This window comes from Spermophilus citellus, assembly GCF_964194105.1.
Source record: "Spermophilus citellus genome assembly, chromosome: 9".
Lineage (NCBI taxonomy): Eukaryota > Metazoa > Chordata > Mammalia > Rodentia > Sciuridae > Spermophilus > Spermophilus citellus.
Window position 1 is genome coordinate 114,954,747 of NC_138191.1, and position 18,172 is coordinate 114,972,918.

Here is an 18,172-nt window from a genome sequence, read left to right on the forward strand (position 1 = left end):
AGGTTCAGCTCAAGAGAAGCAGCAGCTGCCTCCTCAGAGAATCCGGTCTGTTCTGGCCCCTGGGGGCTAGGCTGGAGAGCAGCAGAGGAGGCTGCAGCCTCACAGTTTGGCAGGAGGTAATTTGTCAGGGAGATATACGCTAAATGTATGGGCTTTTAACAATGGGAAGCTCTGGTTTGGAGCTAAAGCAGACAGCTTGGAGGCAATGTCCTTCATGTCCCTATTTACCACTGTTTCCCAACCTCCTTCAGCCAGGGAGAGACGTAAGACAGAGTTGTGGAGGAAGAAGATGGGAAGGAAAGAACGTCACCCATTTCATCCATCCACACCTCTGTCCCATTTGCGAGAATCATGTGCAGAGAGATGTATGGCTTTTCACCTCCTGGTTCCTTTCCCAGTATCAAAAGTAGAAAATCAGGGTGAGATGAGACGACAAAGAAATGCAAGAGATCCATGCATGTCCAGGGTGTGGTCCTGATACCAATTTGTCCTGGTCAATTGCTCAGATGTTGTGCTAATTGAACTTTGGGTTCTGAGCACTTAGTATGCATAAAGTACTGGGCTTGGTTCTAGAGGTGGACCCCTGGCTTTGAGGAGCAAAGGCCCTACCCACTCGTCACTCATTCAGCCCAGCCCTTCTCAGTCTCCGCAGAGTACCTCCCTGGCCTCATCCCTCTTCACCATCCCTTGAACTTCCTGCCACAGTGAATTTGACTTCTCCAGACCCCACACTCTCATTTTCCATTTCCCTTTCCTGTTTCTTGCCCTCCATCCTTTCCCCCTCACCCTCCCTCTGGCACTAACTGGGTGTCCCCTCTGTGCCCTGCAGTCCACCAGAAGCTGGGAGACAGACATTTCAGAAACACAGTCTGGGTTCTCGAGAAATTTCACCTTGAACAGTGAGAAATGCGTGTCCAAAAGGTCAGCACTGTGGCTCTGGCAGAAGCCTCCTAGGGGACCAGAGCAGGACAGGAAGACCCCTGAGGCTGCCTGCGAGATTCCAGGGAGGACCTGGGTCGGATGCACTTGCACTGACACCAAAAGATGATTCTTTACCTGACAGATGAGCACAGGGTGTTCTTTTCAGGAAGAGCAGATAGCAGGTGCCCAGTTTTAGCCCTGAGCAAGCCCATGGGGCTCTGTCAACCAGGGTGACAATAATAACGATGAGGAAACGCCCTCTAGTTACTGGCTGTGCACGGTGTGCTGGACATTTTGGCAAATCTTCTCATACAAATAAGCTCATTCCAAACTCACAATGACCCTGGAAGGTGGTGTTACTCTCGCCATTTCCATTATAGAGATGGCAAAACTAAGGCTTAGAGAGGAGAAGTAATGTCCCCAGGACTATTATTTCATGTTGGATCCTGGACTTTGTGACTGCGGGGTCCTTGCACATCACCATTGCCCAATTTCACCTCCCTCCAGATCACTGAATTTCAGGTCGTGGTCTCAAGACCCAGGATGGTTGAAAATGAGACTGGGGGCGGGGCAAGGTTTGCTCAGGAGTTAGGGTTTTAAACCGTGGGTTTTAAGAAACCATGAGAAGATCAATGAGGAGGGAACAATGCAATCGTACTTTGGTTTCTGAGTTATCTTGCGCTGCTCTGTTAAGTGTGGATAAGAGAGGAGGGGTGAGGTTCCACCAGGTTGCTGCTGTCACCCAGGTGGGCAGTTGTGGGCTGTGTCCAGGCAGAGGAAGAGATCGAGCTCAGAGGGTGCCTGGATGTGAAGGGAGGAGGAGCCAAGGCGAGGGAGGGGAGGGGAGAATGGAATCTGGGCAGACAGCACCCAGAAAGCCTCACCTCTGCTCCCAGCCAGAGGCCAGAGCTTCTACTATCCTCCAGGCTGCGTGGTCAGGTCTGCACCTCGTCCTTCCCTCATCATCACAGTGGAATCCTGTCCACACCCACCTGACCCTGAGTCCTCCAGGCACAGGAACCTGGAGAACAGACAGCTCTCTATCTTGGTGCTTCGTGTGCCATTTGGCAGTTCCCATACAATCAATGTTCGATGGACGGACTCACGCATTCAACAGAACAGTCTCTGTGTTCCAGGCAACGTGCTGGGTACAGCGTGATCCAGAGCACGTGATCGATGCCTGCACTCCTAGGGCTTTCCTTGAGAGCATGGGGAGACAAGAAGCAAGGAGCCCCCCTGGGAGTGGAGGGTCCAGGGTAGAGGGTCATCGTGTCTTGGCTGCCCACGGAGATGGTAATGCAAGGAAGGCAGATGTTTGCCCTTTATTTCCCACTGCGGTAGCCCCAACATCTGGAACAGTAACCAGTAAATACTTGTTGAATGAGGAGAGGACTAGTTGGTTACAAGGGGGCAGGCAATAAGAGCTATGAAGGGAAAGAATGGGGTGCCGAGAGAAAAGAAAATGGGTAGTTATCTCAGGTGCACGGTCAAGAAGCAAATCAGAGGTGATAGTTTCAGTAAGGTCTGCTGGTGTGAAGAGTTGGCCACACCAGGGGAGGAGAGGAAGCTCCAGCCGAGGGGACTGTGAAGACACGAAGGGACGCATGAAGTCCCACTGTCTGGAGAGACAGCTGAGGCAGCCCTGGCTTGGACTCCCGTCTCCCCCCATCGCTGGAGCACATCAGACAGCAGTGGATTTATAGAGACACGGTGCAGTTCCTCCTGTTCAGACGTGGCCATAAAGGAGGATTCCAATTTAGTATTAGAAATTGAAAAACTGGGAGAAGACTGCGAGGTTGATCATAGATGATAGGGTAAAATAGCCGAGGAGAAAGCAAATCTACTACGCCTTGTCTTGGTGGAATCCTAGAAGCCCTGGTCTCATGCTTCCCTGCTTGCTTTTGGTACCAAAAGCAGAGAGAGAGAGAGAGAGAGAGAGAGAGAGAGAGAGAGAGAGAGAGAGAGAGAGAACAGTACTTATAAACTAGAATTATATTAAACCAGAAAGCAGGAAATTGCATGAGTGATTTTTTTTTTTCCAAGCCAAAGTTCCACTTAGCTATTTATAATTCTGGGTCCTGACATCAGCTTAGTTAGCACCTGGCCTGGAGAGCCAAGGCCTAGGGTCCTTCAGGCAGAGCAGCAGAACTCAGGGGGTCCTCTGCAGGAGGGCAGGGACTTGGTTCCTGTGTTCCCACAGGGGTTGGTGTTGGGCTCAGAGGGAAGAACAGGCCAGGACAAGCCCCAGCCACCTCCACCTTCCTGAAGGACCTCCCCAGCTCTCACCCCCCCTGCTCTGTCCTTCCCCTCCCTCCCTACAGTTCCAGGTCCTCTACTGAACACACCCTCCTGGACCCAGACCTCTGTGATTTCCCTCCAGGTCATCGTTACAGGGTAGCCCTCTCTGGCCAGCAGTGGTTCCCCACCCCCAGTAAACTTTGTCTCTGGGAGGTGACCCACAAACTCCCTCTCCACCGCCCTTCCACCTGTGTGACCCTCTCCTTGGACTGTTGCTGCCTCAGCTCAGCATCTCCTCCATCATCCCAGCTGCCCCTGGTCTCGTCCTCTCCACTCCAAGTCTTGACCTCACCTTGTCCCCCGGGTCTGGACCTTCTCGCTTCCTTTCTCCTTCCATTCTGGCCGCCACTGGAGCTCGTCATCAGCCCCTCTGAAGCCCAAGCTCACAGTCCTGCTCTGGGGCCTTGTGTCCCCTGGCCCTTTCACTCGTCCCTCCCCCTCCCCCTTCCTCATGCTTTCCATGAGTGATGAGTGACATTCCTCCTTGGCCTCCTGCTCTGATCACTTCCTTCTTCAGCCTCAGGTCCTCGTCTGTGACTCAGCCATGCGCTCACAGTGGCCTCAAGTCTGTGTGAGCCCAGTGACTGCAGGCTCCTTGGGACAAGGACAAGGGGTAGAGCCCTACGAGCTGATGCTTATACAAGAGAGCCATCCCTCACCCCTGGTGGGCACCACAGGTGCATGGCCGACCACCCAGCCTCAGTTTCCTCTTTTCTGAGTGTTGGCTTCAGCCATTCTTGTGAACATCAGGTCCTTGCCCCCCTGACTGCTACCCCACCTTTACCCAAGGCCCAGCCTCCTGCCTCACTTAGCATAGAGCCTGTGTCACACAGGATTTCCTTCAACCTGCCACCCTGCAGGAAAACCCATTGCCACCACCGCTTCCTTGCTCGTTCCTGTCAGCAGGGAAGGAGAGTCCCTCCTGGTCTCAGGGCCACCCTCCAGCATGCCCAGGGTCCCCTGCCTCCTGCTTTCCCTGGGGTCTCATGCCACCATTTCCCATCTGTCCCCCTTATCTTCAACTAACCATTCCACCTCAATCCCCTCCCTCCCCCGGCTCCCTCCCTCTCTGCCCACCCCTTCCTCTTCCTCTCTCTCTCCCTCCTCCTCTCCCCCTCCCCCTCCCTCTCCCTCTTCTCTCCTCCTCTCCCTCTCCCTCCTCCCTCCTCCCTTGTTCTTCTCTAGCATTGAAGTCTAGTCAAGTTCCTCCCATCTTAAAAATATTTGTAACCACCCCCCAAGGACATAACCCTCTTGCGCTGCTACCCTCTTTTCCTTCTTTGTCAAGAAATTCTTCCTTTGAAGGTCTTCTCTCCCCGTTTCATCCTCCTCTTCTCCCATCTGGCCTTGTCCCGTTGTGACCCTTGGTCCACTCCTCCCAGCACCAGCAGTGACCCCCTCCTGCTGACCTACTTTCTGGGCCTCCCTAAAGTTCCCTGCAGCCTGGGCCTGTCCATCTCCTACTCAGAGACCTCCTTCTCTGAGCTTCGTGACCCCTCCCCCAGGACTAGGCCTCCCATGCTGCTGTTCCCTGCAGCCTGGGTACCTCTGTTCTGTCCTGGTCACCTCTCCCCACCCTCCTTGGGTGGGCTTATCCTTCTCATGGCTACTCTCCCAGCAGAATCTCAAATTCTATCTTTCTAGACCAGACTTCTTTGTGTGTGTGTGTGTTTCTGTGTATGAAACACCTTTTATTTATTTTTTAGGTTTTATTTCTTCTTTTTAGTTACACAAGACAGTAGAATGTATTTTGACATATCATACATACATGGAGTGTAACTTCCCATTGTTGTCACATGATGTGGAGTTACACTGGTCATGTCTTCATATATGAACATAAGAAGGTTATGTCTGATTCGTTCTACTATCCTTCTCATTCCTAGCCCCCCTTGTTTCCCCCCATTCTCCCCTGTCCAATTCAGTGAACCTTCACTCCTCCCCTGGCCCCCACCTATTGTGAGTCAGGATCCTCATATCAGAGAGAACATTTGGCCTTTGGTTTTCTGGGATTGGCTTATTTCACTTAGCATGATAGCCTCCAGTTCCATCCATTTACCAGCAAATGTCATAATTTCATTCTTCTTTATGGCTGAGTAATATCCCATTGTGTATATATATATATATATATATATATATATATATATATATATATATATATATCACATTTTCTTTATCCTTTCATCTATTGAAGGGTGCCTAGGTTGGTCCTGTAGCTTAGCTATTGTGAACTGAGCTGCTATAGATATTGATGTGGCCGCATCTAGACCAGACTTCGCCCCTCAACTTAAGACCCATGTAGCTACTTTCTACTAGATAATTCCACTTGGAGATTCCACCTGTACCACACAACTCGGCATGCCTCCACACTCACACCAGCAGCTCATCCTGCATTCTCACCTTAGTGCCAGTACAGCCCAGTGCCCTGGCCAGGCCCTCAGCCCAGCACACTCCTATCCCTCCTTGGTCCCTATCCTCACCCTCAGTATGGCCTATGGCTGTGTCCTGCTTTAAATGCCCCAAATCTTCCTGCCTCTCTCCAGATCCTCTGCCCATGCCCAGACTAGGATGCATCAACACATCTGCCAGACTACCATGAGCCTCCCAGTAGTATGAAGCCTCCACAAAGGCTGGGCTTGCATCTGCCTTGGTCTTTGCTGCACCCCCAGCGTCCAGCACAGTGGCTTAGACTAAGCAGACAGTCTGATGTTTGTGGAGTGATTGAATGTTCTCTCTTCCTCTCCCCACTGCCCCGGACAACGATCAGAGTGACCTTTTTCACATACAAAATATCAAATGCTAAATAGAATGAAATCCCTTATTGATGCACACTGCCTACCATGTGAAGTCCAGTCTCCTTAGCAGATAACGGGGGCCGGGGGGGCATTCATGAGCTGTCCCTGCCCATGGGTGCCTTTGCCAGCTCACCTCTCATCACCCTGCTGAAAGCACTTGAACTTGCAGTGGCACAGGATTAGGGGCCCTGGAGCGTGCACCATTCCTAGTTCTTTGGCCTCAGATAATTACATGATGCCTCTGCATCTCAGTTTCCTCACCTTTAAACTGGAAGATAGTGCCCAGCCCTCAGGGTAACTGTAAGACTGAAGTAAGTCAATGTATGTAAAGTCTTCACAGCAGCTGCTGACAATCAGTTCTGGAGTTACTCGCTATATAACTAAAAGTTAGTTCTGATCCTAACTCTTAGGTGGCTGCGCTCACTGCTGTACTGCAGTCTTACAGTCTGACCTCTGGGATTTGGCCTAGGCTCCTCCCTTCCCCCTTCTCACCTGCTATTCCTGTCACCTTGTTGGCCCTTCATAGCCTCAGGCCTCAGCTCAGACGTGGCCTCCTCCAAGTCCCTAACCCATGGCTGGGACTCAGATCAGGTGAGGCGCCCACCTTGGGCACAAAAATTAAGGGTGAGGGGAAAAAAGCTCAGTAACTAAGATTAATAATAATAATAATATATTTTAAAATCAAGATCAATGCAAAATATTTGTGATGAAACTTTAAATAAAGAGGCAGGTCTAGGATAAAGGTGAGTGAGCCAAGTGCAAGGTCAGATTCAGTCCTTGTTTCTTCATTGGGTGGGTTGGATTTATGTGCATTTGTTGTGATTTCCTAAGGAAAAAATCAATTGCTTTGAGACTTAGTGTCTTGATTACTGACTCCTTGGGACCCCTAAAGCTTTGTGAGCCTCACTCCCTGAACCTTCTTTTCAGCCTGGCCCTTCAAATTGGAGTCAGCTGCTTCTCCTGGATGCTCCCATAGCACCTTCCTCCGGGTCTTAAATCCCCATCTCCTTGTCTGTTCACGCATTGGTGATGGGTCTCCAGGGCTGGACACAAGGGCTGGCACACAGTAGGTCCTTATAGTACACCAATGATTGCATTAATGGGAAGAAAAATTAGGTGCATGTGTCTGTGCCCAGACAGTGGTGGAGGGGGTTGGGCAGACTCCTTCCTCCTGCTATGGATGCCTGTCCTCTTGTCCCCATCACAGTCTCAGATTAGCTACAGAGCGCAGGGACAGGGACACATGTACCCAGTGTATGTTTTCTACAGTATGCTGGGGGCTCACTAGGAAACCTTAAATCTGGATCCCACACACACACCCCCATTAGCAGCACCCAGCTCTGTCTTCAGATGCCAGGGAACTTTCACCAGATTTCAAAGGCCTATGGGTACAGTCCTGGCATCCCTGGAGCTTAAATTCCAGAGAGCATGTTTAGAGACACCTGGAAGAAGGATGGCCCCGAAGCTTGCCTCTCCAGGTCAACTTGTAACAGGTGTCCCTACTTCATATCCTCCCTATGCCAGGAGCTCTGGGACCTGGAACAAAGGGGCCACCTTCCCTGGGATTCCTTCAGCAAATCCCCTCCCCCGTCCCCTCCCCTGCACAAAGCTAACTTCAGATCAGGGCTCAGATAGGACTTCAGCAGAGGTGTGGAAAGTGGGGCCAAGAGAGGCCAGATGAGGGGTGGGTGGGCCGGCTTGGACTTGAGATTCCTTGGGCCTGGCACATGGTCATGCAGACCCCCTTCTCTAGGACCCTTGATGTTTGACTTAGCTCACACATGCATGTATGCACACACACCACCCCCCCCACACAGGCTCACAGAGTCCCATAGAATGCTTTGTCCTGATCCTCTCAGCCCAGGGCTGGAGGTCCTGGTGTTTGATGTAACACGAATGTGACAGTCAAGAGCCTGCCCATCTATGGCAGAGTCCGGGATTAGCAGGAGCCACCCTGATCGGCCCACAGAAACCTCACAGCTATGGCAAGAAAGCTTTAACAGAATCATCTTGTCAGGGTCACACACAGTGATTTCCACAACTGGCTTCTGATGGCTCAAATGATGTCTACAGAAAAGGCAGGGTTCTTTGGGCCTGAGAACCCTGGGAAGGTGTCTGAACCACTCCCCTAGTGGCTCCAGGTGCCTCTCTCCCAAATCTCAGAACTCCTGTGGTCTCACCTCACCACCTGGCACCCCTGTCTTTGCTGTAGGCCGCCTTCCCCCCCACCCCGCAGCAGAGCTCTTTCCCCTCCCTCTCACAGCCCTAAGCACAGCACCGGTGGAGATGGGGTGACTCTGGAGAAACTCCAGGGGTGTGGCAGGGATGGACTCCAGGGGTGTGGCAGGGACGGTCTCCTGCGGGAGCACTTGGCTGGGTCCTAGCCGACTCTTGGGTAGTGACCTGTCACGTCCACAGCGTCCAGGCCCCCAGGACTGTCTCCAAGAGCCCCCGCCAAACAGGCTGACTCACCACTGCTGGCTCAAGTGAACTTGAAGAGTTGACTTAACGAGTCATTGGCTTCATTTTACCTGCTGCCCTCTCAAATTGAATTAAAAAAAAAAATCTTCATGAAAGCGCTTCTGTCTAGGAAGGCTGCCAATACTGAGTCTCGCTTAGTCTCCATTTTGAGACAGTGGCAAGCAGCAGGGTGTCCACTGCCTCCTCATCCATGCTGGTTCTACTGCCCAGAAGTGGACTGTGCTTAAGATCCGTTTAGCCACATCTGTCATCAGATGCAGGGTCAAGTTCAACTAGGAAGTCTCCAAAATTTGGGACCCCTGGGATGCATAACCCACAAACAATCATGTCGGTCCACCTTTCCTAAATAAAAATCTGCAGGTCTGGAGTACTTCAGATGGAGCCAGGGTTGCAGGCATGTGCTAGCTGGAAGGCCAGCTGGATGCTGTGATCAGACATGAAGCTCGTCCCCTGTAAGAACGCTAAATGTCTACTTGTGTGACTCCGAGCACTGACTCTTGGCAGGAGGGCAGCGAGCGGAACATGAAATGTCCAGGAGAGCTATAAAGTCACCTTTTGTCTGTTTTCTCGTCTTCCTGTCTTTCAGAGATCGAGCAGGGCAGTTGCGGTGACCCTGGCATACCTGCCTACGGCCGGAGGGAAGGCTCTCGGTTCCGCCACGGCGACACACTCAAGTTTGAGTGCCAGCCTGCCTTTGAGCTGGTGGGGCAGAAGGCAATCACGTGTCAAAAGAATAACCAGTGGTCGGCTAAGAAGCCAGGCTGCGTGTGTAAGTGAGCCGGAGGCAGCCGCTGCAGGGTCCCCACAGAGAGGCAGGGCCCGTTTCCTAGCTGGTCCCGGGGCCCATCCTTGGCCACATTGCACTGTGTGCCCGCAGCGCCACATTGGTTGGTTTCTTCTGATCCTTACAACATTGCTGGCTGGCTCCTCATGTCTGGCAGTACTGTAGACAGCAGCATTGAGAGCGATTGCTCTTGACCTTGGAGGGCCTTCTTCACCGTCGTCTTACCCTCCCTGGTGATCCGACCCTCGGGCATGGCCCACAAGGCTCAGATCCAGACATTTCTTCCTCACCCTTGTTACCATGTCTGACACCACTCAATCAGCTGGGGCTAGAGGGACTGGCACCTCTACCAGCCTCCAGGGGGCTGCAGGAAAAAACAACCTGGCATGAAATATCCCCTACAGTCGCTGCCTCTTGTATGGAATTTAGGTTCAGATGAGGGCTCTGGCTGTCTTTGGGTTGTTGATCTTTGGGAGAAGGAATGGAGTAAACAACGAAGGGCCCTCTACCTGCCTTCCACTCCGACGGGCTGGCCATACTTTGCGGCGCAAATGATATCAGAAGTCCTCATCCCCAGCGGGACCCCAAGTGTGAGGGGCTCTGGGTAGCAAAGCAAGGCAGACATGGTCTCTGTCAGAAATTCCAGGGTTCCAGCTTCTCTGGGTTGTCACCTCTTCTTCTCCCAACCCTGGCCCCCTGACCTCTTCCAGCTCTTTCAATGTGCTTCTTTCAGGGAAAGGCAGAGAGCCTGCCCCTCTGATCCTTCTCCCACCCTAGGGGGCCACTCAGGACCTCAGAGTCCTGCATATCAGACAATGATAGCCCCTTGGTGCTGGGGAGGAAGAGACTGGAAGACTGTCAGGATCTCCAATGATGAGGGTTTGGGGCGTGTGAGTTGACAAATTGGGTCATAGCATAGTGATTATACTTTACAAACAAAAAAATAATAATTCTATCTGACAAAGCATTGTTTATGACTTGTGAGTTTATCTGCATAAGAATTCTTCAGAGGTTTATAGAGTTTAAACCACTTTCAGATATACATCAAACAAATCATCCTTACTGAAAAAAAAAATTAGATTGCAGGGTCATCTGCCCACTTCTGCTCTCCATTGTGGCTGGAAAATAATGTTCACCAACTTCTTAGCTTCCTGGGAGCCATGGGGACAAAAGGAACATTGCAGAGACCAAGCCCAGGGCAGGAATGAGCAGAACAGGGCTCTGCAGACACTGGCTGGCAACAGGGCTAGAGAAGGCAAAGTTACAGCCTATGGGAGCCCCCAAATACCATGGGGCTTAATTTCTGAGATCCATCTAGATAAAGCCAGGCGGCAGAACTGGAAGACGGCCAAGTGTCTGGGACTGAGACCTTAGCTTCCTGGAAGTGGGAAGAAGAGTCAGCCAGGTCCTCCGGACCAGAACAAAACTCCCTGGCCCCACAGGCAGAGAGATGCAGGTAGTACCCAGAATGCCCCTGGAGTCTTCCAAGAATTTACTTGACCCTCCACCTCTTAGGAGTAGTTTCAGAACAGTTTTCTTAAACCTTCACTAAGGGCATAAAACCTTGTAGCGTAGCTCATCCGGCCCTTCATTTCCAGGAGCAGGGTTGGCAGCCTCCAGCCAGCTGGGCATGGCTTGCAAGCAGCTGAGAAGAAAAGAGGGCAGAGCTGTCCCCGCAAGTATGGATTGGTGCCCTCTGTGTTTCAAGCAAGGATGAGGGACCTGAGCTTGCTGATAAGAATTGCAAAACAGGCACTTGGATGTGGGCATGGGGGCTGGCATTTCTTCTGCTAGACAGTTCTGGGATAGAGGAGGATGACATCCCTGGGTACTTCTGTCCTCAGCTACTCAGAGTCCCAGGGATGCTGGCTTCAGTGGAAGAGGCCAGGGAGAGCCAAGTGTCCCCATGACTCTGCACCTTTGTCACATCTGCAGCTCCTGGACACGAGGCACCACCATCTGTCTGTTGTCTGCTCAGTACCCAGCCTCTGAGCTGACGCTTCCTGAGGTCCTGGGCTTCGCCTCATAAGCTCGCCATCTAATTGGTAGTGAGGGACAGTGATAAGGAAGGCCTGGCATACTGAGATAACTTTGGATTCCAAATCTGGAGCCCTGATTCTTGGTCCTAGCTCAGCTTCTGGACTGTAGCCAAGGTGTCTCGTCTTGGATTTTGGTTTCCTGATCTACCCAGCAGGGCAGCGCTTCATTCTGGCTCCAGAAGCTCTAAGCCTCTAGGATCATATCCCTAGGGAAAGATAACTACAACATTTCCACAATGAATTCTTGGAAACTACTCCATAAAGTGGATCATTACAAAGCAGGCCATACTTTGGTGGAGGGAAAGTTCTGTTCCTTGTTCTAGGTCAAATATAAAGTGTGTGGTCAACAGCAAAGGAGCAACATCTATAAATGCCTATAAAATATAAAAGAATAAGGTTACCTTCTATGCATTGTTGAGTGTTTGAAAATGCACACAGGAAAATACCTTCAGCAAAAGTCAGCATAAATGTCCTGAATTTTACCGCTCATTAGTGACAATAAATATTAATACAATACTTAGTGAACAGCACTGCTATTTCCTTCTCAGGAGTTAGAAGGGGACTGGGAAAACTATTTTAATGGCTCAGATTTCTTTGAACAATTGTCCAAAGAAGTGCAAAGCAGGGCATTTGTTCTTCTCTTGAAACATTCTCTTCAAAACAGCTCTTGCCAGGGAATCGCCCTGCCGAGACTACACAAATAACACTCTTCCTTCATGTTCCCCAACATTTTCTGTGGCAGCCAGAGACTTCAGAATCATTCTGTGGGCTTTGATCTGCCCTCACAGTAGTAGATCCTCAATAGACAGTCTTTTTCCACCTTGGTTTTCAGGAGGATGATATATCTCACAGCGAAAAAGCATTTTGAAAGAAAAGATGGAGCTGACTTCTTTCCTCTTGTCCTCTTCAGTTAATGCATGTCTCCAGGGACCACTGATCAAAATCTACCTGAAGTAGTACCACTTTCCATCCATTCAGGGATATTTATTGTCTACCCTGTGCCAGGGGCCCGGTGTTAGATTCTGAGCTGTTCAGCCTCTCCCTGGGAATTGTGCTCCAACTAGATGTCCTGGGGAGAGAGCTTTGGCCAGGTTGCACACATTCTTTCCCTTCTAGAAGCTCTGCCTGTTTTTACCCATCCTGACTGAAAGATGGAGGGCCATTCCACCACAAGAGCTACGACAGTAAGGAAGATACAAATAACTCTGAGGGTGGTTTACACAGTCCAGGATGCTTTGTTGACAGGCTAGCAGAGCACTTCACACATCATAAGGAAGCCTGGAAACCAATTATCAGTCCATTAGCAGCCACTTTCAAAAGAAGTTTCAAAACAGCCTTCACCCAGAGATGAGCCAGGACAGCACAAAAGCTCACTTTCCTTCCCCATTTTGCAAAGCGCTGTAAGAAGGTGTGAATCCTAATTGCTCAGGTCTTCCTGTATATGGCATATGTGTGAAATAAGAAGCCAGGGCCTCCTGGGGTGTGCACAGTTTAAGTTACAGATCAGCAGCCAAATCTGGAGAGGTCAGAGAAGGAAAATTGGGTCTCTTGGGCGCTCAGAGAAAATGTCACAGGGGACAGAGGGCTTTAACCAGGCTTTGAAGAGTTGGGAGGTAAGAGAGTGTTCTGTGTAGGGAGGCTATAGGAAATGGCCCCTCCTGGCATCCTCTTGTCCTTTTGCCCTGAATTCCTCCCTACCCCCACTGCACATCCATATGCACACATGCCCTACCACCCTGACCCACTGCAGAAAGGAATGGATTGTGTCATAGGGTCCTTAGAAAGCTGGTCCCTCCCATGGACCATTACTCAAGTGTAGGATTAATCAATCTCAGCACTATTGATATTGCAGCTCAGTATAATAATATTGAAGATAATCTTCTGTATGGGACAGCTTTGAGCATCAAAAGATACTTTAGCAATATCCTATCCTCTACCACCAAATGCCAGTAGCACCCACCCCATGCACCAGTAGTGAGAATCAAAAGCACCTCTAGGCATTGCTAAATATTCCCTGGTAGAAAACCCATCCCAGATTAAAAACCACTGGACTAGGGAAACTTTGTCCCATCTAAAATGAAGACCTATGTGGATTTACATTTTAAGTGAGACTGTGATTAAAGTCTATAGCATTATGACAGTGAGAAAGTAGGGGGCAGGAGAGGATGCTGGTGCTTATTAAATGCCTTATTTCATTGGGGCACTATCTTGCCCACAATTTAGCAGATTATATGTTCTCTTAGCTTATAGATAGATGAAAACAACATTCAAGAAGATAAGGCCACTATTTCAAAGGCTGTGCAACCACTAAATGATGGTCTAAAATTTGGACGATTAATTGACAGAGCAGTAGCCATGTGAACCTCGATTCCCACTCCAAGTCCTGCCAAGGCTCATCTGCAGAAGCAAGGACAAAGAAGCCTTAGGACAAAATTACTGGGCCAGGGACCTGAAGTACACTGAGCTACCCCCATAAAGTAAAAGAGGTTGTCAGGAGTTAAACAGATCCATGAAGAATGGATCCATGGTCCTTATTAGAACTAGCCCAGCACCGTACACCACCATGCCATGTACTTGTGATGAAATCTTTTCCAAATCTTCACTCTTTCTCATCCCTTCTCCCCATCCACTATCTATTCCCCTACCAGGCACAAACTCAGCAACCTTCTTAGGTTAGGGCTGTTCTTGATCAAATTCTCACCTGGAGGGCGTGGGAATGACCCTGCTCAGGCTGAGGGGGCGCTTGGTTAGTGCTGTGTCTAGTGTGATGTGTTGTGACTCTCTATCAAGAAGAACCTACAGGTTCACTGCTGTGATGCACACCTATAATCCCAGCAATTCACAAGGCTGAGGCAGGAGGATCGCAAGTTCCAGGCCAGCCTGGGCAACTTAGTGAAAACCTGTCTCAAAATAAAAAATAAAGAGGACTGAGGATATAGCTCAGTGGTAAAGCACCCCTGAGTTCTATCCCCAATACCTCAGGTGGAAAAAAAAAAAGTATCTTCAACTCAAGAGCCAATATTCCATACAGGCTGTTGGTACGTTCTGGTATTTTAAAAGCTTAAATGAATTTAATGATTTGAATGAAGAAAGTACTCTTAATCTCCCTCCCATAAATTAAAAAAAACAGGTTCAAATTTGTCCATTGCTTTTTTTTTCTTACACATCTGCACATCTTTCACATTGTTCCAATCAAAGCAATCATACCATTTTGCATTGTTTCCAAGTCCGTATGTGGCGTCTGTCTTACCATGTGGCTCTGTGTCTTCCACAGTTCTCCTTCTAAAGATCAATGGAATATTCTCTAGTGAATGGACCATGACTTATTCAACTGATCATGTTCAATTATTTTACATAAGACTATAATGAACATCCTCCTGCCCGTGGCTTTTTCTCCTCCTCTTAAATTATTTCTTTGGGATGAATTACCAGAAGTACAGTTATCAGGCCAGAGTATGAATGTTTTTTTTAAACTCTGATGCACACAGTTATATTATTCTCCCAAAATGTTGTCAATAGCAAAAGCTGTAAGATTGAGATTCCTGTAGCCTTCGGCCTTGCTATCAACAAACAGCATAGCTCTCTTTTTATGTTCATCTACTTTCACTTTCTAGAGATAACAGCTTAGTGGTTTTCTTCCTATAGGTCACATAGATGGCTTATAACCTTTATCTGCTTCACTAAACCTCAAGTATCTGTGTGGCCTTTTAAAACTTGCTAATTTAATACATATGAGTTGAATCTGTCCCTATGGCACACCCACCCCTTGGCAAATGCTATAAAGTGCCCAGTGTTGTAAGTGTTACAAGTGCTGGGAATCCAGACTGGAATGCCTGAGCTCCGGAGCCCTCCCCTTGCAGGGACAGACAAGAAAGGAAATGGTTCCTTGAGCGTTAAAATTTGTTTTCTTCAATGAGAAGTCCTGATGCCATAGATATGTTTAAGTTTGGTTTGATTTGGTTTGGTTTGGTTTGGTTTGGTTTGGTCTGGTTCAGTTGGGTTGCAGTTCTAGAGTTCAAACCCAGGTCTTACACTTGAATTTATGATCCTCCTACCTCAGCCTCCCAAGTCGCTGGGATTACAGGCATGTGCCACCATGCCTAGCTCGTGGGCCCATTCTTTTATTTAACACATATTTATTGAGCATGCCTGAGGCAATGCTCAATAAATATGTGTTAAATGAACAGGCTGCCATGGCCCCTCTTCTCCTAGGGCACCATCTCTGTTAGAATGGTTGACCAGAAAACGGGAAGACAGTGTTGGGGCCTGTTGGTAAAGGACACATCCAAGTTGCAGTAGTGGGTTCTAAGAGAAGCTGAGAGGTGTGGGCCTGTGCAAGGGATGGAGAGGTGTTCCATGGATGCATTGACACACACACTCATACACACACACACACACACACTCGTGTATACACACACATGCACTACTAGCTGGGTAATTGGGATTGCAGGGGTTCCTAGAGGGTAGGTGCTGCCTGGGGAATGTGAGTAAGGAAGGTCAGTGGGGTCCATGGATAAGAGTGTGGGAAAGAGGCTGTCACCCCATCCATTGTGCAGAGCATGCCCCTGTTAGGACAAGATGTATGGAAGACATGTCAGGAGAGGTACCAGAATTTCCATCCCAGGACACTGGATGGGGACTTCAGTCCTGGCCTATCCACAGCCACATGGGGTCCAGCCTTGTCTAACAGAGACATGATGCCTTTGCCATGGGCAGTGCCATGTGGGGACTGTGGCACACTAAGGTCTTGGTACTTTCCAATCCAATTTGAAGGTGCTCTTTTTATCATGGGATAGAAATCCTCTATCTTGTCTTCCCCCCTTTCTAGTTTGCTAATTTGTATTGTATAGTTAGTTGTTTTACATTTTTATGTAGACAAATCCCCCAATGTTTATGATTTCTTTTCAAAGCTGACAGAGTTATCATTCTGCCACGGATCTGAGAAATACTCTCTTCTATTTTTAGTTATTTGTCAGTAATTTGATTTGTTAAACTACAATTTGTTAATCCATCTGGAGTTTATTTAGATGAATGTATAATATTGTCCAAACTCTTAGGCAGTTTTCCAACATAATTTATTAAGTAATTCACTTCCCTTGTGATTTGAGAGAAATGGATTGTTTTATCATATACCGAATCCTCAAATGTGGTTAAGTCTATTTCCTGAGTCACCGCTTTGTTCTGTTGCTCCGGCTTTCCTAGCCCCCATATTGAATAATTTTAATTGCTGTTTTATAATATGTTCTAATATCTAGCAGAGCTGAAAACAATTCCTTCCTTCCTTAATTATTTTCTCTTTCAGACTATTCATTGTTATTCTCATCTGTTTGTTGTTCAAGATTAATTTTGGAATCATTTTTGTCAGAGTGGGAAAAAGCTATCCTGTTGGGACTTTGTGTGTGCACTCCTGTTAAACTGTAAATTAACTCAAAGAAAATGGGCTTTGTTCTAATACGCAGGCTTCCCACCCAGATCCATGACGTGTTTGTCTCTCTTTTGGTACTCCACTTTCATTTTTCTAAATATAGGAGCTCTGTGGTTTTCTTCATATAGGTCACATACATGGCTTGTCACCTTTCTTCTGAAATTGGCAGGTACTTTTCTTTAGTTCCACTCCCACCTCAACCTCCGTGCTCCGTGCACAGGCAAAGCGTGTCCCCATTTTCCCGCCCCTCTGTGACTAAAACCTGGTATTCCCTGTAAGTGTATAATCCCAGATTTTCCAGGACAAGTGCAATTTCAATCATCTTCTCCTTCGGCCCAGAAAATACGATCTCAATAACTGGAGTCCTTGACAGTTACCTCCTTCAAGTATTCAGAGCCAGAGTTGGGACCAGCTAAGGTCTGAAAGTGTTAGATTCCGTATGGGAAACAGGATTCCTGGGAATGTTTGTGACAGGGCACTGACGGTGATGAGGGCTGAGTGAGCTTCCTCAGCTTTGTGTAATGTCCTCAGGCTCTCGGTTTCCTTCAAGGACCCACTGACCACAGAGGGCCCCAGGAAGTGAGCAGACAACCTGGGGAGTTCCAGAGCACCCTCCCTCTGCCACCCAGGTCTCAAAAACCTAGACATGAGAACCTGTGGTCTCACTTTGCTAGTGATGTGCAGAGCTAGGTGTGGTCGCCTTAGTGGAGTCTGTGCTGGTAGCAGGGGCGCATCTATTCCTGACCTGGAGAGTGGGCAGCTTAGTCACGGCTGGGGATGGGCCTCCTGGCACCACAGGGCAGCCACAGCAGGGTAAGCCAGAGCTGAGGGAGTCCAAGGCCAGGAGAAGGGCTGAAGGGATGGCCACAAAGGCACTGCCCACACTGCCTATCAGGATGTCCAAGGAAGTGGAGTCAACCCCTGTCCTCCTGGGCCAGTGTGAGGCCCATACATTACTTATTGCCTTTGTGTTTAAACAGCAAATGCTTGATGGTGGAAAGAGGCCTCTGGATTGAATCAGTTCCATACTCAGGAGAACAGGGGGTAATTCTGGCTGGACCCCTACACCAGCCAGGGGCCACAGCTTCAAAAAGGGCTTTGCTCAGCACAGAGACTAGAGAAGAAACCAGAACCAGCTCTAAAGGTTGGTCCCTGGGCTGAGCACACATGTTAAGAAAGGGTTGGTGGGAAGGGAGGGTCCTAAAGCCTAGAGGGCCCATGAGTATCTGAGCTCCTCCCGAGCCCACCCCCCTGGCTTGTGGGGTCGTAACATCCCAGTGTGCCACCAGGCTTGGCTTGACTTGGCTCAGGACCTGGCTGTAGGATCTGAACTGAGGGAATACAGGTATCCAGTGTCCCTGGCCAGGGTCAGATCAGGCAAAGATTGGAAGGAAGGTTGGCTCACAGAAGAGGCTTTCCTATCAGAAGGTCC

General features: G+C 49.1%; 1 protein-coding gene across 1 annotated transcript in view; it reads left to right on the forward strand.

Annotated features, from left to right (window-relative positions):
• CSMD2 (CUB and Sushi multiple domains 2) overlaps positions 1-18,172 on the forward strand; it is a gene marked incomplete at both ends in the record, with an annotated part of 546,906 nt that overhangs the window by 310,632 nt on the left and 218,102 nt on the right. Inside the window, 1 exon segment of the mRNA XM_081308594.1 lies at positions 9,079-9,261. Within this exon segment, the coding sequence (XP_081164720.1) occupies positions 9,079-9,261 (183 nt within the window).